Raw genomic sequence first — 22,665 nt, 5'->3', positions numbered from 1 at the left:
TTTTAATCTGTTTCTAAACCAGTTAACCTGAACCTGACTCTTCATCACAGCTACTGACGACGGCCTGTGTCTGCCAGTCATCGAGTTCCACCCACAGCTAATCCAGTACCTCTGGTTTCTCTACCCTATTCAACAGTAGATGGGCAGTGCTGCCTAAGTCATGGTGGTGGTTGTGGTGGTGGTGGTGATGGTGGTGCTGCGCTGGTGTCCGCTCCAACACAGTTCCCTGAGAACCCCAAACACACTTCCTCTACGACTACAGCTATGGCAAAATGCTGGGGACGATAATTTGTGGTCCTGAATGTTTAACAAAAAAAAAAAAAAAAATTTACAGAATGATATGGTACAGCATTACACGGAGAAAACATATTAAAAGCCAATATTTACAAATAGTTCTAATCTTGGCAATGCTGTGAGGGAATCTTTCCCCCTCAAAGCCAGGAATATATTCTCATATCATGGGACATGTGTTGCCTCTACGTACAGACATACAACAGTGTGCTGGTGGTGGAAAATGAAAGTGAATCTATGGGGGACACTACATGGTGCCAATGGTCAATCCAATCACTGATCTGTTTGGTTGAGCTGAGCGTCAAAGACATTTTTTTTTTTTTTTTTTTTTTAGTACGTTTACAAGAATCAACAGTTTCCAAACTGGTGATAAAGACACAACGATTTAGGTTCTGTAAATGATGAAACATAATCCACACTTTACTCATCCAACTCTCTCACTCCCGGGCACTAATGTTACACATCCTGCTGCAGTACACTCTGTACCAAAATATGTAACAGTTACTGCTCTGATATTTTTCTGTTTGTACATTTTGTATACAGCATATATCTAAATAATGACTTTTTGTTTTCTGTCTTTTTTTTTCAGTGTGTGTATGTGTGTAGTTTTTTTTTTTTTGCATTCTATATTTCAGTCTCTGGATGCTTATTTTGGCTTTAAGCAATGAACCGCTCCTATGGATAGTGAGTTTGCATTACAAATAGGGTCTCTCTTTCCCTGGCACGCTCCACAAACTCAAATCCTTCACAGTTTGTTTCAGTGTCCACCTCTTCCTCACAGTCCTTTTGTGACCCCTTACATATATATATATTTAGTATTATAAAAAATAAGTTATTGCGCATCCAAAAAAAAGTGCATTGTATATTTGAAAAATATCTCTTTCTCTCGTTACTTTTTTCAATTTTTCTTCATAATTCCTGTTAATTGGGGGAGGAGGGCCGGAGGGAGGGGGGGGGGGTCCCACCAACAGATTTGCGATGGCGAACTGCGGCACTGATGGGGAGTGATGGGGGGGGGTAAAGAGGAGTAGGGGGGTGGGCAGAAGAAGAGAAGGGAAGAAGGGAAGAGAGAAAAATAGGTAATGGTGGGATGTCTTGCTACGCGATGACCATGGGAACATCGTCTGAGAAGCCGCTGATCATGGGAGCATCTTCATCATCATCACCTGGGGAGGAAGAGGAGAGGAAAAAAGAGGAATGCTTATAAAACTGTGAGAGTTAAGGCTGAACTAATCAATAGTTTTTCTATTTTAGTCGTGGATCGAAAGACTGAACATTTTTAGAAAAAAAAAAAGCCACAATGATTACACAACGCTACTTTTAGATTAGCTCTGCAGACTATTTTAGAGTGTTTTGTTGTTTTACTTGTTCAGCTGCAGTGGGCTGTTGTTTTTAGTGAAACGCTCTGATAAACAGAACAAATTAGCATCTAACTTGTTTACATTGCGGAGCAGCTAGCAGAGTTGTCGGAGCAGACCAAAGCAGAGCAAAAAGGAGAGTGACATTTGGACTTGACAAAAACATATGAGTGCTAATGTTGCTCTGCCTCTACTGGATGTGTAATTAGGGAGCGTGCTGTGTGTGCTGCCTCTGTTACACAGACACGTCATAACTCAAAGTCATCCTGTTAACTATGATTCAGGATGACAACGACTCCATGGAAATTGGTGCCATAAATCTGAAATGGGGGGGGGTCTGCTGTATGTAAAGCTTCTTGAGTCCTAAACCATTTGTCTTTCTTTAGTTGTAGAAAACAGCAGTTCTTAGAAGTTTGTGTCCACACAACACACAGATGAAAAGGAGCACACAGAGGTTCACATCTTCATAATCTCCTTTTTTCTGACCCAACACCACAGGTGGGTCCTGAACCCTACTGATCCCTGCAGTGTCAGACCAGTGTTTTCTCTTCAAGACCACCTCCATGTTCTTGAGGGTGGAAGGAAACCTGTTCTTACCCAGCTCATCCCCAGAGGAGAAGATGGCAGAGCCTAAGCGGGAGTTATAGTGGGAGTTGGCAAAAGCTGTAAAATTGTTTTGCAGTCGGCGGTGTCGGAGGTAGAGTGCCACCAAGCTGCCACACACTCCGAGCAGCAGCAGGAAGAGGACAGGGACCACCACTGCTGCCATGTCCCCTGAGTGGCCCTCGCTGCGGGAGGCATCACTGGCCCCTGGACAGGAGGGAAGGAACATTTACAGGTTTACTGTGCAAACAGTTTTTCAAATCCTTGTGATTTATTGCTACGTATCACATTTCAACTTCTGCATGTATTTGCTTCAGTACCTGCCATCAGCTGGTTATAGAGCAGCAGAGCAGGTTCTCCACACAGCTGACCACTGAGCAGGCAGCGGGCCTGCACAGAGAAAGTGTAGTTGTGTCCTGCCAGCAGGCTGTTGATTCGGAAGTAGGTCTCCGTGGTGTTTCCCAGGTAGGACGTCTGGTTGGTCACACTGTCATGGACGTGAACTTCGTACCCCTGTGAACAGCATGCCAAGAAGCATTCCTAATACTGTACTTCCTAATTAAATCTGAACACTAAGAAATGAAAAAATAATATTTTGTCACAATTATACAATGAGTCTAAGGCCTTGATTTGATCTGATCTCTTTATCAAGTGCAGCAGTACTATTGCTATTATTATTATTATTATTATTATAGATCAGCTACCTGCACCCTCTATGCAAAGTTGGATAGCAGAGTAGATGGCTACAGGACACAGGAAGGGTTTTGGCAGCTTGGAAGAAAAAGCTGAAACACTGTGTGAAACAGAATATAGTGGTCAGAGGCGTCTCACCCTGCTCTCATTGAAGCCCTTCTCTCTGACAGCTAGACTCTTCCAGAAGAGGAACACATGGTCTTTCTCCGTCAAAATCTTCAGGGCCTCGGGAGCTGGAAGAGGAACTGCAGCAGAAAGGAAAATGCTTCTCTAAGCAACATGTTCCTTTGTAAATACCACATACTGTACCATGGAACATGTGGTATTTAACAAACCAGTTTCCATAAATCAGAATTTGAGCAATGTTTTTGTTTCATTGATATTATTGATTCATGGATCGTTATTTTTTACATTGGACAATCTGGAACCAACAAATATTTGACATATTTGTTTGATAAATTACTAAAATAATTAACATTTACTGAACATTAACAGTTAATCAATAATTGTTGCAACAATAATTGTTGAAACTCCATGATCGTTGTTAAACTTCCAAAAGAAATGAAGCTCCATGACTTCTATGCATGTGAGTACTGTGTGTGCTAACCTGTGCTGAGAGTGAAGCTGGCCTCCTTGCTCATGTTGCGCAGGCGGACAGAGATGCTGTACCGTCCTCCGGGCTCCAGGCTTTTCAACACATACTCCACGGTGTTGTTCTGTGTGGTCAGCTTGTAATCTTGCTCAGTTTTACGGATCACGTCCCGCACGTGGATCACATATGTCTACAGATACAGGAACACACACACAAAAACACATTATATACCATCCGAACAGTTGGCACATCATTAAGTATGCTCAGTAAGCCCGAGTGCCTGGCAGCAACCCTGGAAACCAAGAGAACAGTCATCAACGCCTCGACGCCAATAACAACAATCTCCGATCAGTCAACTGCATTTGACTGGGAAGGAGAGCACAGACAGAGGAGGATCAGTTCAAGCACCAGCGTGGGACAGATAGAGGAGGAGGTGGGCCAACGGCTTCCAGCCAAATCAGAAAGAGCCAACACCAACTAGAGGCCAAATCTGTGGTCTGGTGGTCTGGAGAGCAGTGAATGAAGCCTTCAAGAGGAAGACATCGGCTGTGTGACTGTTGAGGAACCTGAAGATCAGTGACCAAGACAGCATCAGGGGCAGCAGAGTGGAGCAGCCAGTGGCTCTGGCCAAAGCTGGTCTCACAAAGGAGCAGGCTGGACGAATGCTGATGGGGGGGGGGGGGGGGGGGGGGGGGGGTTCTGGGATGCAAGAACTCACTGCTGAACCTGCTGGAGACGCTGTGGGTTAAAACAGCGAAATACTGATGAGAGTAGGAGCCCACTTGACAACCCTGATGACGTGTTGTGCCCAGTCAACTCAAACATTGGAGCACATGCAGGGCAGTTCTTAAACCTTCATTCACCACAGAGAGCATGAAACACATTTGCCAGGTTCAAGTAGATTCTCATAACTTTTTTTTTTTTCTTAATCTCCCTGTAGCAGGTATCATGACAAGCCCTGCTGATCACATTCCTGATGCTTATCATCATGTGTTTATCATCACAGTAACATGAGACGACGTCGTACCAGAGGCGTGTTAGGGGCGTCGTAAGGCGGCTGCCATTTCAGCGTGGCCTGCGTCTTGTCGACTCGCACTCGATGGAGGTTCCTGGGCGGCAGCCTCTCATTGGGAATCATTTTCACTACAGCGTAGTCAGAGGGAGGACCCAGGTAGGGAGAGACGGCACGCACCTGAAGACAGACAACAAAAACCCGTGATAGCTCTGGTCCAGTGGTGGTTACTGAATAACGAAACAATGGCATGGCACAGATTATCGGCTTGTTGATCAAGTTGATGCCAACCAATGCTGGCCTCAGACACCTTATTCAGTGACTTCCAATCCCAACTCGCTTTTCTTACTTTTTCATGATCAGAAATGACAGATACAACATTTCTAAAGCACTTGACAACAAGATAAGAACTCACCAGGAAGAGATACTGTTCATCACTGTCCACTGTGACTGTGAGGCTGAGAGAGGTGGTGCGGACCAGACGAGGACTCCGGTACAGATCCAGGAAGGAGGTGGCATAATACACACCATACATCTACACGCATACACACACACACACACCACAAATAAAACACAAAGTCAACACATCTTCTCAGTAAAGTGATTCAGTAAAGTGTGTGGTTTCTATTACAGAGATGGAACATGTGAACCACTTTCAGCAATCTAAGGATTCTCCTGTGTGTGGAAGTATTTAAGCACAGTGAAATAAAGCACAGGAACCCAACCTCTTTTGGCTTATGACTTCTTAAAGTAAATCAATATTTACTTGCAGCCCTATAGACAAGGTGAGCTATAAATTATAAATTATAAATTATAAATAAGTTAAACCCAAAACAGATTCTTCCTTCTCAGATTGTTTCATTTTAATAATTGTTAGAGGCCTGAAGAGGTGAAACTTTCCTATTCTGTTGATCATCTTCTTCCCATTCTTAATCCATAGGGTTTAATATGATGTTGGCCCACCCTTTGCAGCTATAACAGCTTCAACTCTTCTGGGAAGGCTTTCTGCAAGGTTTAGGAGTGTGTTTATAGGAATTTTTGACCATTCTTCCAACAGAGCATTTGTGAGGTCAGGCACTGATATTGGATGAGGAGGCCTGGCTCACAGTCTCTGCTCTAATTCATCCCAAAGGTGTTCTATTGGGTTGAGGTCAGGACAATGCACAGATGCAATGCACAACGCTTTGCATTGCACTTGGTGATGTACGGCTTGGATGCAGCTGCTCGGCCATGGAAACCCGTTCCATGAAGCTCTCTACGCACTGTTTTTGAGCTAATCTGAAGGCCACATGAAGTTTGGAGGTCTGTAGCGATTGATTCTGCAGAAAGTTGGTGACCTCTGCGCCTCAGCATCCGCTGGCCCCGCTCTGTCATTTTGCATGGCCTACCACTTTGTGGCTGAGTTGCTGTTTCGCTTCCACTATGTTATAATACCACTGACAGTTGACTTTGGAATATTTAGTAGCGAGGAAATTTCACGACTGGACTTGTTGCACAGGCGGCATCACTGAGCTCCTGAGAGCGATTCACAGATGTTTGTAGAAGCAACCTGCATGCACACCTGTGACCATGGAAGTGATTGGAACACCTGAATTCAGTGATTTGGATGGATGAGTGAATACGTTTGGCAATATAGTGTACATGTAACAGCACAGCATACAACCTAAAGAACAAGTACAAACTATAGCATGTACTTGTTGTGTGACGTGTATAATAAAGACCAAAAGAAAAAACCTGATTGTGTTGTACCTGTGCAGGGGGTCCACTGATGGTCCAGGTGCAGTCCACAGCTGTCTGGTTGAGAGCCCTGGCTTTGAGGAGGGGTCTCTCTGGCTGAGTGCCGGTGGTCTGATGATGGCACAGGGCGGTGGGACTGTCTCCTATACCGGTGTGAACCCACACAGCCACCTCATACCATGTTCCCGCCGTCAGGTTTGTAGCTGGACACAAACAGCGAACACTGAATCACTGGACTGAAACGATGATGTGAGGTGGCTTCAGATGAATAAATGACCATATCAGTGTAAATCAGAGAGCACAGGCACATCACCAACAAACAGTACCTTTGAGAATCCCCTCTCTGACTGTATAGTTCTTGCTCTCCTTGACGTGTTTGTCAAACTGCCAAGACAGAACCACGATGTACTGCTTCACCTTAAAGAAACACAGGAGACCCGTCCGTCATGTTTATGCAGACACAGACAGAACACCATCTTCTTTCATAGCAAACTTAAGACTGACTCTTACATCATACTGGGAGTTTAGGCTGAATGAAAGACTCATGGAGTCAGCGGTGATACTGTCGGCGATCACAGAGGGAGGAGGCAGAGCTGCAGCAGAGAACAGATGGACAAAGGGGAATTAAACTCTTGATTTACATATATAGATATAGATATATATACTTTACTATTTTTTTTGTTCTTTTATTACAGATGGCTGACATCTTTTGTTGTGAAACATCCAGAGGACATGTTGAGTTTTGGAGTGTATGTACATTATGTTCAATTCACCACAACAGCATCAGCTAGTTTTTGTTTTCTTCCACCTTTTTTTCCCCGAGCTATTCATCACCAGCTTTATTTTGAGCATTATAATGGACAGCCTCCTGCAAATGGTTGAAGAAGGATTTAAACTACTTTAACCAGCTGTGCCATGTTGCTGTAATAATTCATTTAGTTTGGCGGTTTCATCTGAACATTTTAATTTTAGCCTGGAGATGAGTGAAAACATGTGGTCGCCGCTTTTACCCATGGAAGCCGCAAGGGGTTTTCAAGTTGTGTGGTTAGACTGTTTCTGATGACTGGGACACATTAATTCTCAAAACACAAACATCTGCCCCCCCTGAAGGACATGCTTTGTGTATGGACCGCTGCATTGAACAGACAAAGACAGGAAATCCAAACAGTCCCACAGGTGAAGTTGTAAACACTGGTATAGCTCCAAGCACAGCACACCTGCACAAGCTAAAACACCTCCTTAACTCCAGTAGGTGACAGTGTTGTCACCTACTGTCTTTTCAAACTGGAGTGTGTGACACTGAGGGGAAGAGCACCTTACCTTTCTTAGGAGTGATGGACTTAACCTCTGTCCAGTTCCCCACACCTCGACTGGTCACTGCTGCCACCTGAGAAACATCACGTCAGCAACATCATTCATACACACTGCACACGATAATGTCATCTGATCGTGATTTTACCACAGCAGAGTATGTGAGTGTGTGTGTGTGACTTACCCTGAACCTGTACAGAGTGTCTGGCTGCAGATCCTTCACCTCAGTACTGGTTGTGGTGCATCTCTGTGACGTCCAATCAAGACCTCCACGTTCACTGTATTCAACCTGGTAAGGAACACACACACACACACATATATATATATATATATATATATAGAAACATGCAGTAGTTTAAGGCTTGTTAAGGTAAAGGCTGAAAATTCATAATTCAAAATCCATAGGTTTGTCCTGATGTTTCAGAGTGTGACTGAACACCTGTGTGTATCATTACTACCTACCTCTACATCACTGTGAAAGTTTAATGCGATATGTGGAGTAATTACCAAACAAGTGAGATCATGATAACTCATGTTGCTTAGTGAAGGGTTAACATTCAGAGGGAGCTTATCCTCTCGTCAAACCGTTGCCATCAACAGTGTGAGAGTGTAGACTGAATCAGAGAAAAGCCAAACTAATACAAGTCAAAGAGTTTCATACTGAGGAACACGGCTTTGGTCAGGTCAGTCAGTCGTGCTGATGCTCTCAGTAGTTTTAGTAAATATTCTGACTAAACACTGACGCAGGTTTATGCAGAGAAGGAGGACTTACAATGTATTCCCTGATGATGCCGTGCCCTTTGTCAGGAGGACTCCAGGACACCTCCACCGTCCCCTCCTCACTGTTATCACAAGACAGCTGCAGGTTCCTGGGAGGGTCGGGCACTGCAGCACACACACAAGTACACACACACACAGGTACACACACACACACACACATATTTTCATTATGCATTAGGTATCTATCAAAGAGGTGCACTTTATGGTTCCATATGTCTTTTTCCCTGTCTCTGGCAACAGTTAGCAAATTCTGCAGTGTTACAGAGCAGCCCGCAGTGTCAAACTAAGCTACTACATCTGTACCTTTGTAAGTGTATCACCAGTTCAATAATCAATAGTCATTGAATTTCTGCTCAGTTTACCACTTTTACAGTGTGCTCTGTATCAGCGTACTCTTTATTCACAGACAAACGTTACCATACTGATATTTCCTTTTCTGATACTGCTAAAATTCAGTTCGTAAATGCAAACATACAGTTAAAAAGCTAAACATCTTGGTATTAATGAGGTGGGCTAAAGATACATGGACATATTTCTCTATAAATCCAAAAGCTGTAAAAATTCAGTCTTAGCAATAAAGATGTTACTTAAATTCTGTTTTTGAAGAGGTTAAGTCAAAACACTGAGGTTAATGAATCTTAAATGTAAGTGTAAATGAGCCTCTTGTGGTCACCGGTCGTGTGACGCTCACCTCCTTCTGGTGTCCTGACTGTGATCACCTCGTTGGTCTTGTGCAGCTTACTGAGACACTGAGTGAGCACCTTTACTTGATAGGTGGTGTCTGGTCTCAGCACGGTCAGTTTGTAGCTGGTCTTGTTGCTGTGAGTGTCCATAATGGTCCACTGCTGGATGCCCACGAGTCTGAAGACGAAAAAACACAAGAGACATCAAGGCGTCAGGACAACACATGGCACTGTGCTGTGAGCCGCGCTCAGGTGTCAGTGTTTTCCCCAGACATTTATTCTTGGCAGCATGGATAAGCTTTTAGTCCAGAGATGTACTACGGCAGACTGATTCTAATAAAGGGTCAGTGCTGTCAAATTTATCTGTAAAACACAGACTGTAGACATGTTCAGCTGGTGTACAGGTCTAGGTGCCTGGAGACAGAGAGGAATTCACCTGTAGTAGATGAGGAAGTAGCATGAGTCCAGGGGAAGGTTCTTGGGACGAGACCAGGTCAGAGTAATGGCACCCGAAGCGTCTGGTGTCCACTGGAGGTTCTGGACTTTATAGGCCAGGGTGTCCACTGGGACAGAAAGAGAGAGAGAGAGAGAGAGAGAGAGAGAGAGAGAGAGAGAGAGAGAGAGAGAGAGAGAGAGAGAGGGTTTGATCGGCTCAGTTTTATTTTATGTGACATAGCTCAAGGGCACACTAACAACCAGTCTGTGGCCACACCGCACTGCTATTAAACCTGTCGTGACTTACATCGTTCTTAATCTAAAGTAGCTTTACTGGCTCATGTGTGATGTTATCATGATGCATCTATATCATCCAACCTGTCCAGAAGCTCATGTGCAATTCAAACAAACTTGCTGACAGTGAAAGTAGTGTCGACCTACAGGTGCAGTTGTCCTCGTCGCTGTGGTCGGAGCAGTCCAGGAATCCGTCGCACCTCTCGTTGTCCAGCACACAGGCTTCACCATCAGAGCAGCGAGTCCCGTTCACACAGGACAGAGGCCCACGGGTGGCTGAACAGCCACGGTAGGTGAAACACGTAGGCAGAGGTGGCGTGGAGAGGAAAAGAAGAGTTTTATATTGTTATTATTCCATTATCTGCATCTGAAATGCTGTACAGATGAAAGCATGTACAGAAAATATGAATCCTTGGATTTAATAAATGGTTGACTCAGTGCTTTCTGTAGGAATTCTAGACCTTTCTTCCTGACAGAGCTGCTTCAGCTCAGCCATATTATTAGGATGTCTGGTGTGCTGAGGTCATTCCACAGCATCTCTGCCGAGTTAAGGAGTATTCAATGATTTATTTCAATGTTTAGAGTCACTGTCCTTCTGCACCACCCAACTTCCTCTGAACCTCAGCTGGTGACAGCCTCCCTGACATTATCCTGTAAGATACCTTGAAAGTATTCATTTTCAAAACATTTAGCCATAACGCGTCATCTTCTTTTCGTTCCCCTGTTTCCGTGGGGTTGTGGTGGTATTACAGGTGAGACTCACGGCAGTGAGCTTCGTCCGAGCTGTCCTCGCAGTGGACCTTCCCGTCGCAGCGCTGCCAGTCGGGGATGCAGCGGGGGGGTCGGCGACACAGGAACTGACCCCGACTGCAACGACCAGGGGCGGGTGCGGGAGGGGCCTGGGTGGGTGCCGGAGCCTGCGTCACAGAGCTATCGACTGGTGTTAGAGAAACACAAAGTACAGAAGTGTGGGAATTATTGCTTTAATACATTTATTTGTGTTTGTTTCTTCAGTTCTGTTTGATTAGAATAACAACAACAAACAAAATATATGACTTGCAAATATTCACAAAAAAATATGAACCACTGCTTCTTTTGCAAAAACAGCCCTCAACCCAATCAGCAGACAGATGTGGTACCTGTGGGACATCCGAGCTCGTCGCTGCCATCGGGACAGTCAGCGTAGCCGTCACACACCCAGGTATTGATGATACAAGCTCCAGAGCCACAGTGGAAGCGGTTGGGGGCACAGGTAGAGGGACCAGGGGCCACAGTGTGAGGAGTAACACCACCTGCGGGAGAGGAGATTCAAGTATATGTTTAGGATAAACACATGAACCTCAGTGTGTGTGTGTGTGTTACTACACACAAACTGTGTACCTGTGCACTGGGCCTCATCAGACCAGTCCCCACAGTCGTTCTCCCCGTCACACTTCCACCACGTGGGAATACAGCGTCCGTTTCTACACTCGTACTGGAAATACCTTGAGCAGCCTGGAACCTCAGTGGGAGCAGCTGCAGCACACAGAGGAAAAGTCAACATAATAATAATCAACACTGGTGTAATGGGTGAGATCAGAATATTAGTGCATAAACTCTTCCTCCTCACCACAATTGGCTTCATCGGAGTAATCCCCACAGTCATCCATGCCGTCACACTTCCACTCCAGGCTCACACACACTCCGTTGGCACACTGGAAGGTGTAGGCGTCACACACTTTGCCAAATTCAGACGGTGTGGCTGACAGAAAACAGATCACTCTTGATTTCATTATGCGTAGGTGACAAATTTGGTGTGCTGCAACAGCATAATCATAATAACAGGACACAGATGACAGCTGTGTCCAACACTAATGAAAATTGAGCATCAAAGCATCAGATTTTGGCAAAAAAAAAATACAATATTAATATTAAATGTATGAACGGTGCAAAAATTAAAATGTAAATGGGAACTTTAGGGCAAAAAAACAAGAGACACACAGAACAGATGTTACAGACTGTTGCTGCATAAACAGAGTCAAACCATCACGCTCTGCCAAAACACAAGACTGATTTAATGAGTCACTGTGAAGGAGCACAGGTGTGTGAAAAGTCACACACACACACACCCCCTCCCTTTCTTGTTAACTCTGTTGTGTTAGTGCTGCTCTTATCTAGCAAACATCATCAGTGGCGGATTCATAGTTTCAACCGGTACAGGTCTAGTCTGGATTTCAAGGAATTCCCATGAATCATGGGAAGACTGTGCCTGAGGCCTCACATTTTCCCAAAAGTATATTGATCAAATTGCCTCAAATGAAATGTTCAGATCTGGAAAGTCAAATCTCAGATACAGTACAGTGATTCAGGACGGGCACGTGAGCACTCCTCACCACATCCAGCGTACTCTGAGTCCTCATCAGATCCGTCTTCACAGTGTTTGATCCCATCACACACCAGAGACTGAAACAGACACTGGGCCCGGTTCTTACATACAAACTCCATGTAGCGAGTACACAGGGGGTCTGTGGGTGAAGGAAACAGACCAACACGAAGAATGACTCATCATCCACCGACAGCACCTGAAATTTTACCTTATTTATTCTGTGTATTCAGCTACAAATAGAGTTTTCACGGTCGGACACAAACAGCGTAGGTCACACTGAATGTAAATATATGTGCACCATGTGTTTAGATTTGACTACGTACGATTTTTTGATGCAAACTGCCCAGGAGTGTGCGCCTCTGTGCTCAAAATATGGGATCACTCACCACAGTTGTGCTCATCACTGCCATCTGGACACTCCTGGATGCCGTTGCAGTGGACGGTGGCTGGCAGGCAGGTGTCATTGGAGCAGAGAAAACCTTTACACCGAGTTCCCTCTGGAAATACACAGCACAATCTAAAAAAACTGGTAACAAAGAAGCATTGTTTTCCTGCAGCTGTCTGAAACTGTTTTACAGAGATGTTGATTCCACCTTACAGTTATGCTGAAGGATGGATTTTGAGGTGCCGTTGAATTGTACTGCGTTATACTGACGGGTGTTTTTATTATTTTGTCCACCCTATTTATATCAGTGGGTCTAAGTTCAATAACAGATACACCTCTCTGAATAATACAATACAACGAAACGGCAATAAATAAATAAATACATATCACTACATCTAAAGTTTGCCAAAGAGCAGCTTGACAGTCCACAAGGAGAAATGTTTCGAGGGTTGATGTGATTAAGGCTGAATTGTTGGGGAAGAACATGCAGTACTGTGTATGGTGTAAAAAGGGCTCTGCAAACCAACATGAAAACATCATGCTAACAGTGAAGCATGGTGGAGGGAGCACCAGGATTTGGGGATTTTCTGCCACCGGGCCTGGACAGCTCACCATCGTCAAGGGAAAGAAGAATTCCCCAGTTTATTAACGTATCATACAGGATAATGTCAGGCTGTAACCAGCTGAGGCTCAGGAGGCGTCTCCTGGTTGGTGGAACAGGACAATGACTCTAAACACTGAAATAAATCAACTACAGAATGAATTCTAACCTTTCAAGAGCTCAGACCTTAACCCCATAGAGATGCTGTTAGTCAAACTCAAACAGCTGTTCACACCAGAATATGTCTAAGGTCATGCAAACACCATACATTCATATCTGATAAGACGACTGTAAACAAGATAACTCATCACTTTTGCCAGGATTGTACTTCCAGCAGGGCTGATTGGTTAGGTTACTCTAAACGCTGTCAGTGTATACTGACTGACTTCTTTGATTTACAGTACAACAGTTAACATTTTTAAGTAAATAACTAATACTAGCACTGACAGGATGACTGTGTTGAGTGTGTGTGTGTGTGAACTGCTGACTTACCACAGTATCGAGGGTCTTCATCTGAGTCATCCTGACAGTCGTCATCTCCGTCGCACATCCAGCGCTGTGGTATACAGTGACCTGTGTGACACTGGAAGCTACTGGCCTCACATGTATGGTGGCCCACTAGGGGACAAACAGAGAGAGAGATTAATAGGCTGGAGATGATAGCACTGCTCAAATCTGCTGTGAATCTTTACCACTGTAAACAATATACAAGTCAGTGGATGTCTGTCTCAGTAAATACATAACTAATTACGTCTTGTTGTTTTATTTCAAAATGTCCTTTGAGATGTATCATGCAGTCAGTAACCTGTGCAGTTGGCCTCATCTGACCAGTCTCTGCAGTCATTGTCCCCATCACACCTCCACGCCTCGCGGATACAAACACCTCGCGCACATGTGAACTCCCCAGGGCCACACTGGTGAGACTCTGAGAAATTTACCGACAATAAAGTTAGTGCTTGAAAAAATGACGCAATTCCAGCGTTGTCCTTTGCAAAACTCTCAAGTGACCTAAATACAGACATACAGGGGTAAACTACTACATCTAATGAGTATATAACATTATTATCATAATATAACACTAATGCTAACAGTCTGTCAACACCACCAGTGCATATATACTGAGTTATATGTAATGAGTAAACCAGCTCCATATCTTACCACAGTGTTCTTCGTCACTGTTGTCTCCACAGTCGTCTTCATGGTCACATTTGAAGGCCAGGGGGATGCAGGAGCCTGAGGCCACGCAGCGAAACTGGTTGGACGGGTCACAAGTTGTAGTGGCTACGAGTGTTCAGGACACGAACAAAGACAAATTTAAAAAATGGACAGAGACAGCTTTTGGACTTATCTACACTGAGAGAAGAGTGACACTGCTGAATACTTACGACACTCCTGTTCATCGCTCATGTCTCCACAGTCATTGTCGCTGTCACACTTCCAGATGCTGCTGATGCAGCGGCCATTGGAGCAGCGGTACTGGTTGGGCAAACAGCTGTGTTCTGATTGGGGGGAAAAGAAGGATCATATGCGACCACTAATTAATCAGCTCGCCCTCTTTGAGATGAAAGCCCCATTATGTGTACGCAGCACGTGTTTTTTGTCTCACCGGTCTTGACGCAGGTGTTGTTTTGGAGCTGGTAGCCAGCGGGACACTGGCACTGCAGCTCGCCGTTGGGCATGGTTACAGTTGGAGTGCCGTCTGGGCAGACACAGGTGTGTCGGTGGCCGGGCTGAGGCAGACAGAGCAGGCTGCAGGGCTGGTCGGCACAGGCATTATGGCCTGGTGGAGAAGCATTCAAGACAGTTTGGGAATGAATACAGCACTGCTTAAATCAGTTCTGATACGCTCTGAGGAGAATTCCTGCCAGGTCATTTCAGCTAAGCTTTCAAGTTTTCTTACCTCGATTCTTCCCCTTGTAGAAGATCTTGAGGTCCATGACTCCAGTTAGTCTGCCAACAATCAGCTCGTTGCTTGGGGAACCAGCTTTTGGAGCTTTAAAGATTCCCATTCTGGACCAGTCGTCCCAGTATAGATCATTCTGAGGAGAACATTCAACAGAGAGAAGCTTCTGAAAGCTATTCACTAACAAATGTTTGTTTCATTTTACTTTAAAAATCAAAAGAGTTGGTTTTTTAGTGTACATATATGGCATGCACTGGCTCACCTTGAAGACAGCAATGGCGTACGGGTGGGGCAGCCCCTCCATGAGAACTCTCCGCTGGGCCCCGGCGAAGTCGGCTCTCTCGATGCGGTCGCTGTAGGCTTCCGTCCAGTACAGCCACTGGTCGTCAGCGGTGATCCCATTGGGCCAGCGGACGCCCTCTGACACGATGCAGGACACGTTGGTTCCATCCATGTAGCTCCGGTAAACGCCAGCCGCTCGGTCTCCCCAGTCAGTCCAGAACATCAGACTGTGGGAAGTTTATAGTACTTATGAATTCAAGAGAGAAAGGTGACAAAAATGGCCGTATTTGCTTCTAATAACAGAGACCAGACAGGAGAGGAAAAAGAAGTGAGTGCAGTGAAGCAGAAAAAAATTTATTTGCTGATCAAACCGGAAAATGAAAACCCCAGTGTGGTAACTGTTGACCAACAAACTTTATCTTCAATGAAAGCAGAACTGTGTTTGCAGAACTGGAACCAGCTTCTTATGGTGGATGTGAGTGTGTGACTTTTAGGTACAGAGACTGAAGCCATTTATTTAAAGTGCAGATAGGTTGTCTGGTCGTTCCTTCCTCAAAAGCATGTGTGAGGGTTGAGGTTAGAATTATGGTTGAGCTGGAGGCAGTAAAGGTTGGGATCTGACAGGTAGTTGAGAAGCCACAATCCACAATTTTCTGTGAATAACACTCAAGCATAATTCAAGTTTTACTTCTTGTCTGACTATCAGATTGTTGAAAAATAAATCAGCATTTTGTATTTTTTCCGCACAGATGAAGTACAAAGATTTAAAAGCCTCAGTAATAATCAACTTGTGTGTGTGTGTGTGTGTGTTTTTACCTCTCTCCAGGAAGCAGAACCAGAGCACGGGGATGTTCCAGGATAGAAGAGTTGAGCAAAGTGTGGCGCAAATCTCCATCAGGGTTAGAAACCTTCAAACACAACAACAGAGGAACTGTTTCATTCAGTGCATCTGTACGATTCATCATGTTTGGATGGCAGGACAAAATCATCTAATGGGTTACCTGGGTTAGTCAGGCCATGATTAAAGAACAGGGCTCAGATGTGGCTACAGCAGTCACTGTATCTAGACTCTTGGCGTCCTGAGTACTCAGGACAATGCTAACAATCGCTTTTACGATCAGACACATTCACAACACTTCTATACCTCTATCTTCTGCGCTCCAGCATCAACCCAGTAGAGCAGTCGACTGATAGGGTCAAAGGTCAGCGCCTCCACGTTCTGCAAGTCTTTCCTCACCACGACCTCCTGTCCTGTACTGCCATTCAGACACAGACGCTGCAGGACACAGGGAGACAATCAACAGAACACGACCTGTGAGACCTTGTGATCGATACTGGAAATAAATGAGATGACTGTGGAGCATCATGCTGAGCAGTAACAGTTTTTACTCAGTTCACAAGTGAGACCCTTCCAGCTTGGCAGGATGACATGTTAGCAAAGGTGTTTCTAATAACCGAGCTTTCTAAACTCATTTGAACGAGGTTTTGGTCTGGCTGCCTCCCAGGAGTTAGTCATTAACCTGTATGGTGTCCAGTGAGATGTCGGCCCAGTACAGGCAGTTCTTGTCATAGTCAAAGTCCAGAGCCACAGCCTCCCTGAGTCCGGCCAGAGGCAGGGCCTGGTCTGTGCCCGTGGCCAGGTCGTACCGATGGATGGAGTTCCTCACTGCATACAGGATGAACTCGTTACTCTCTGCAAGGACACAAGAGACGTGACTGATGAGAAGAGACACTTAAATACACATCTGAACCACACACACACACTATATTAGATATATCATGTTACAACAGTTTGTGTCAGCAGTATAATGATTTCACTGTATAATTTCAGACATGTTTTTATGACTTGGCCGACCTATCAGTAAGGTAATCCAGACTCTAATCAACTAAGAAACACAATGAGTCCCAGAACCAACACCCCCCTCTGATGCATTCAGCTGCAGTCATTGTGCATCAGCTGTTTGGCAAATAAAGGACAGATCCGCCAAATCCTGTGATTATGCTAAACCTAATACATACCTCTATACATTCATTACATTCATTCATTCATACATTCATTTTTTTACTGACTGTGAATTTTTTATGAGAAAGGAAATGCCTCAATGACACACATAATACATTTATAAGAAAACTTCACAGGGCACTTGTAAGTGTGTGACTCCATAGGAACCATATGAAGTGCAGGTTTACCTCCGACAGGACAAGGCAGCATCTCTCCATCCAACCTGGACTCCACATCTCCTCCACTACAGCTGTCTCCTGGTACCTTCCTGTAGCTGCAGCAGGAACAAAAAAGCGTTACCCTCAGTTGGACACTTGGTGGTGCTCTCACCAAACAGATCTAATAGCAGCGACATAAAGCCTTACACTGGCAGCAGTAAACCAATGGGGACAAAGGCTTCTTTGCATTCTGAGCAATTCTCAAGTGATAAAAACTAATTAGCATACTAAACACTGATGACTGTAGCTCCTAATCATTATACTACAAGCAGTCGGTAGGTGATTAATATTTGTGCTTGTGCATTTGAGCTCAGTTTGAAAATGAGATTTGTTTTAAGCTCATCATTAATCCTTTAACTATCAGAATCAGAGGAGTCAAGGCTGAACGTTTCAAATGTAAATGTCGGATAATTGTGGTTTACCCTTTGCTGCGGCGGTAGGTGGTACCAACTGGACACGGGACTGGAGGAGCATAGAGGTCGCCTAAGAACTCAGGGTCAGGCACACACACCTGCAGAGACAGGTCTTCACTCAGCTTGAAGCCGTAGTCGCTGGGAGGAGGAGAGGAGGAGGAGGAGGAGGACAAGAAGAAAATAAACAGCCAGTTAACCTCTGCCCTCTGATTATTGGCAGCACCTGATGTGCTTTTTAAAACACACTCGTGATAGAATCTGTGATGGGAGCTCCAGGAGCAGTAAAAATGTGCAGAGTAGGCTTAGAGCACCGTGTTGGTTTGCCAGTATTGAAATTTAATTAAGAGTCAGATATCAGCCGGTCAGTTCCATCTACCCACACTAAAGCTAATGAATACAGATTTTCATTTTTAACTCTTACAGTCATTTTAGCTGTGTCACTGTAATGAGGTGAGAGAGAATCTGCCTCGTCATGTCTTAAAGAGCTGGTTAGCTGGACTCTCATACAATTCAAGAAAGATTTAAATGGTGATCGAAGGAAACCTGAGCTCTGTCTGAACTGTCACAGCAAAGTAGCACGATGCTGAAGATATACTAAACAAAAGTGAGGTAGTTGTGCATTTAGATTTCAACATTTTTGTAATGAGGTATTGCTTGTAGTGTGATTTTAGTTCATTCTAATATCACAGCATTCATTAAGTTTTTTTGGAAAATGAAAACAACTTTTTCCAACACCAAACACTGCCTACTGGCAGCTCTGTTGCACAAACACAGGTGTGTTCCCTTTCAGTCCATTTCACGCAGTACAACACGTTTTGTTTGGGACGTCACGCTCCGGCACATCCTGGCTGAAAACACCTCGATTCCTGCTTTAAGGCAGCACCGCGACTCCTGGTGACCTCGTTCCTCTCCTTCAGTGAACAGAAGTTTTAGTCATTACCCCTCGATCCTTTAGAAAATCCATCCTGAGCTTCCTTTACTGATGGTACAGACACACAACTGTTTCCATCTCAGACTCCAGGGAGATAGCGACAAAATGTCCCCAACGCTGGAGAAATGGGGACTCAGTGATGAATATGAATGTTTTGTGCGTGTGTGGGATCCTAACCATTCATAGTCCTGGCGTGTGCAGGAGCAGTTAGAGATGGTGACGGGCCGGTCGAAGTCTTCTCCGTTGAAACAGGTAGCGTGTGGAGCTCGTCTCTTAAACGTTATCTCTCTGCCCAGCAGACACTCGTTACCGTGCTCGTCTGATGGAGACCAGCGCTTGTAGTCAGCCTCTGAACATGGCACACCTGGAAAAAGAAAATACAGATATTTGATGTGGACATGGAACTAAAAGTCATTCAGTAAAATCCTTGGTCCAAGTGTCAGTGTGTCTAGTTAGTTCTTCTCTAACCCAGTGATGAAATTCTCCATATTTCTTTTTACCTTACCTTGTACCAGCTAACCCAAACAAAGAGCAGCTTTTAGGCTTTGTTAGCTATATGTAAATGTAATGCAATGTAAATTAGTCACACAGTGTTACTACATTTTTTGATACCAATGTGAGTTAACCAGCACACTGATGTTAACGGTATATTAAATGTTCGGATGAAGAAATTAGTTCAAGATCAGAAAGTCCACCTTGTGTTTGGTACTAGAGCTGAGGTATAGACCTACAAACAGCCTTTGCTAAGAGAATCTCTAACACAAGAGGTGTTCTCCTCTCTCTCTCTCTCTCTCTCTCTCTCTCTCTCTCTCTCTCTCTCTCTCTCTCTCTCTCTCTCTCTGTCTCCACGTGAACCTGCCTCTCTCTCTCAGACCTACCCAGAACGTCGGAGGTGTTGACCTGGAGGATGAGCCAGCTGTGCTTCTGGTTGGCATAGGAGCCAAAGATGGTGAAGATGGTGCTCTTCTCGCCCGGCTCCGTCAGCAGTTGGTAAACATACACCTCCCTGTCTGTGAACTTAAAGTCGGTCCAAGTCTCACCTTCGTTAGTGCTGAACCTGACAGGTGGGAGGGGGGGACATGGCCAACGTTTAACTCATCCTTCAGATAAACAATGATTTGAGCATTTTTAGACAACTTTTCAGCAGTTTTCATGCAGTCTGATGAAAAAATATCAGTGTAACATGGGGACAGAACAGGCACTTTACGGTGATTTAACCCAGTTATAATTTTAACTGTACGCATCAAAGCAAAACCAGGTTACTGAGTAACCAGGGTAAGAAAACCAGGTCAGTGGTTTTTACATGAATATACTGTATCACCTGCACAGGAATGTGAGTAACATGCAGTGTTTTTCTTAGCATAGAGGTGTTTTATTACAAATCTGTTTACTGAGGAAACTTTATTTGCTTTTTCTCTACAACAAGCTGCTTCACATTCTAACAATCTGCTCCTGCTGATTAATGAGCGAATTCACTGGGGCAGGTGCTGTTTATGCACTTCACTCCCCAGATTTCCTCAAGTTGTTTGGGGATTTCAAATGGAAACCATCCACTAACAGCGAGCCCTCCCTGGGTTTTATATTTATAAACTGTTTTGTTTAGCTATAACCAACTGAATGACAGATTCAGCTAAAATCGGATTTATTTCCTTCACTTGGAGAACATTTAAAGAAGCTATTTGGACTTACTTTAGATGTGTGGTGGTGCCTCCTTGTGCGATAGCCACCAGAATACCACCATGGTCACCCCATGTGTAGAAATGAGGGCCTGCCAGAGCCTGGATTAAGGGAAGCATGGACAGTTAACTATCAGAAGATCCAGTGCATAATAGGCCATAAAACTGCTTATTTTGGGGGGTAAATACAAAGGCTGATTAATAAGTTTGTGGCCTAAGGTAGAAGACGATGAGTTCAGCTCTCGTTACAAGACTTCATTCATATAGAAGAGCAAAAATTAAGACATTTTAAAGCCCTTTAATTTAATGTGATCTAACTTAATTTGTAGTCTACAACAGTAAACTAATGTGATATCAGTTTAAGAAGAAAAGTGTGTCTGGTTAGATAAAAGGGTCAAAATAGCAGGATTACAATCAAAAAAGTTTGATTAACTGGTAAGATGTTATTGTCACCACCTGCCAGCTTCACTTTTTTTAAAACCAGGAAATTAAAGTGTTAATTTCCTTTGGGTTTTTTTAAAGTCTAACTTTTGCATGATTACACCTTTAATTTGGACAGATCATCTTCCAAACAAACCACAGTGCTGGTTATATGCTGGTAAATGACAACATTTGCGTGAGGCTGCATTTTGGAAATCTCAAATTCAGTATCTTCAGTCAAAAAGAACAAAAAGATTTTGAAACAATTTAAAGCTGCATTTTTATTCTACCCAACGTATGCTAATGTTGCGCTGTCTCTGCTGGATGTGTAAATAGGCAGTTGATAGCTAACACATGCACCATAACAGCTTTATAAGGTGATAATGCGTTTGAATTTGGGTTCACAGCTTGTTCCACTGCCTCAAGGTGGATAAATTATTCAATTCATGCAGCTTTAAAAACCCTCAAGACCAATGTCTTAAAGGTAAAATAAAAACTGTGGAGAAAAACATATGAAATGCAGGTTACAGTTCATGAACAGTGGATATTGTAATAATTCTTTCTATCTAACATTACCAATGTTTCAGATAATTACAATAAATTAATCAATTGATTACACAGTGATCGACTCTCTGAACTGATTCAAGTAATGTAAGAAATGATAAATAAATCTGTTGTTCTTATTTATACGTGCAGGTTGGTGAAACAAAATTCACTGCAACATTTCAAAACCTTTTAACAGACAAGCAGACTGTGTTTTTCTTGTCATCTGTGTCAGATTTTATACTGACCTCTCTCCACCGGGCTCCAGCGCTGCTGGATACATACACATTAGGTTTGCTGGCTAAGTTCCTGCCCACAGATCCTGCAATCAGAGGACAAATAGGCATTTAACACAGAGAGGTTATAGGGGGGAGGGTTCCCCTGAATATTACAGGCTTGATGTGGCCGCTGTTGTTCCTTTCACATACGGAAAAATTTGTAACCCAAGAACTCAAACCATGGCATTCTGTATCTTTTCATGCATGTGGCCTTTGCATGCACTGACAAATACTTTCCCCTGACAGTATGTTATTTTATAAGGCAGATCACCAGGAATGATCTGCTCAGGCTTTTCACAAAGAAACAAGCTGAAAGCAAACACACGGAAATGTAAAGTGATCTTTCTTTTTTCCACTTGTTTCTTGAGTCTACAGACATGCTAGTGACTCCGTGAGGCTGTAATTAGTGCCAGCCAAAAATGAACAAAGTTGTCTTTCCTACTGGTATTTTTGTGAGTTTGATACGCATTGGGTTTGAAGTGGTATGTGCTGCCTCCAGGATATAGCCATATGCTTGAACTCCAAAGTCCAACATGATAAAAGCTTGCGCCTTCTCAGCTTTTCTGAGTAGGTGATTTCATAAGTGATCAGGTTGATGTGGCCTACAGCTTTGTATTTTGGGAGGATAATGAAGAATTTAGTTTGGTATGACATGCTGTGGCCCTCTCAGACACAAAGCGCTTGAGTTCAGTGCACTGTCATTCCCAAGTAAAACAAATGTGCACCTAATCTTGTACTAATCCATCCAGTAGATGTTGGGATGTTTTGCTGGATAAATTAAAATGCTGACCTGACCTTGCTGGTGACAAAAAGTCACTCTCTGGCGATCTCTGGCCATTTATGATGTTATTATAAATAC

The 22,665-nt window shown here is 43.9% G+C and overlaps 1 protein-coding gene across 1 annotated transcript in view; it reads right to left on the bottom strand.

Annotated features, from left to right (window-relative positions):
- Positions 1-879: 879 nt before the first annotated feature.
- The window catches only part of sorl1 (sortilin-related receptor, L(DLR class) A repeats containing), a 70,771-nt gene continuing 48,985 nt past the window's right edge, over positions 880-22,665 (bottom strand). The window contains exons 11-48 of the mRNA XM_041047367.1: positions 21,777-21,850; positions 20,579-20,667; positions 19,768-19,946; positions 19,067-19,253; positions 17,968-18,096; positions 17,516-17,601; positions 16,846-17,018; positions 16,470-16,601; positions 16,142-16,233; positions 15,306-15,552; positions 15,041-15,179; positions 14,747-14,920; positions 14,526-14,639; positions 14,299-14,421; positions 13,946-14,065; positions 13,633-13,758; positions 12,541-12,651; positions 12,162-12,293; positions 11,399-11,530; positions 11,170-11,304; positions 10,929-11,081; positions 10,553-10,726; positions 9,937-10,065; positions 9,497-9,623; positions 9,069-9,238; positions 8,370-8,482; positions 7,782-7,886; positions 7,607-7,673; positions 6,797-6,879; positions 6,613-6,703; positions 6,299-6,489; positions 4,965-5,084; positions 4,565-4,729; positions 3,553-3,727; positions 3,084-3,190; positions 2,573-2,765; positions 2,247-2,459; positions 880-1,457 (exon numbers count right to left, since the gene is read on the bottom strand). Coding sequence (XP_040903301.1) covers positions 1,390-1,457; positions 2,247-2,459; positions 2,573-2,765; positions 3,084-3,190; positions 3,553-3,727; positions 4,565-4,729; positions 4,965-5,084; positions 6,299-6,489; positions 6,613-6,703; positions 6,797-6,879; positions 7,607-7,673; positions 7,782-7,886; positions 8,370-8,482; positions 9,069-9,238; positions 9,497-9,623; positions 9,937-10,065; positions 10,553-10,726; positions 10,929-11,081; positions 11,170-11,304; positions 11,399-11,530; positions 12,162-12,293; positions 12,541-12,651; positions 13,633-13,758; positions 13,946-14,065; positions 14,299-14,421; positions 14,526-14,639; positions 14,747-14,920; positions 15,041-15,179; positions 15,306-15,552; positions 16,142-16,233; positions 16,470-16,601; positions 16,846-17,018; positions 17,516-17,601; positions 17,968-18,096; positions 19,067-19,253; positions 19,768-19,946; positions 20,579-20,667; positions 21,777-21,850 — 5,138 coding nt within the window. The 3' untranslated portion in view covers positions 880-1,389. The remainder of the gene's footprint in view (positions 1,458-2,246; positions 2,460-2,572; positions 2,766-3,083; positions 3,191-3,552; positions 3,728-4,564; positions 4,730-4,964; positions 5,085-6,298; positions 6,490-6,612; positions 6,704-6,796; positions 6,880-7,606; positions 7,674-7,781; positions 7,887-8,369; positions 8,483-9,068; positions 9,239-9,496; positions 9,624-9,936; positions 10,066-10,552; positions 10,727-10,928; positions 11,082-11,169; positions 11,305-11,398; positions 11,531-12,161; positions 12,294-12,540; positions 12,652-13,632; positions 13,759-13,945; positions 14,066-14,298; positions 14,422-14,525; positions 14,640-14,746; positions 14,921-15,040; positions 15,180-15,305; positions 15,553-16,141; positions 16,234-16,469; positions 16,602-16,845; positions 17,019-17,515; positions 17,602-17,967; positions 18,097-19,066; positions 19,254-19,767; positions 19,947-20,578; positions 20,668-21,776; positions 21,851-22,665) is intronic.

The sequence above is a fragment of the Toxotes jaculatrix genome, chromosome 9, assembly GCF_017976425.1.
Source record: "Toxotes jaculatrix isolate fToxJac2 chromosome 9, fToxJac2.pri, whole genome shotgun sequence".
Lineage (NCBI taxonomy): Eukaryota > Metazoa > Chordata > Actinopteri > Toxotidae > Toxotes > Toxotes jaculatrix.
Note: the sequence above shows the minus strand (reverse complement) of the source record. Positions and strands in the feature narration are given on the sequence as shown.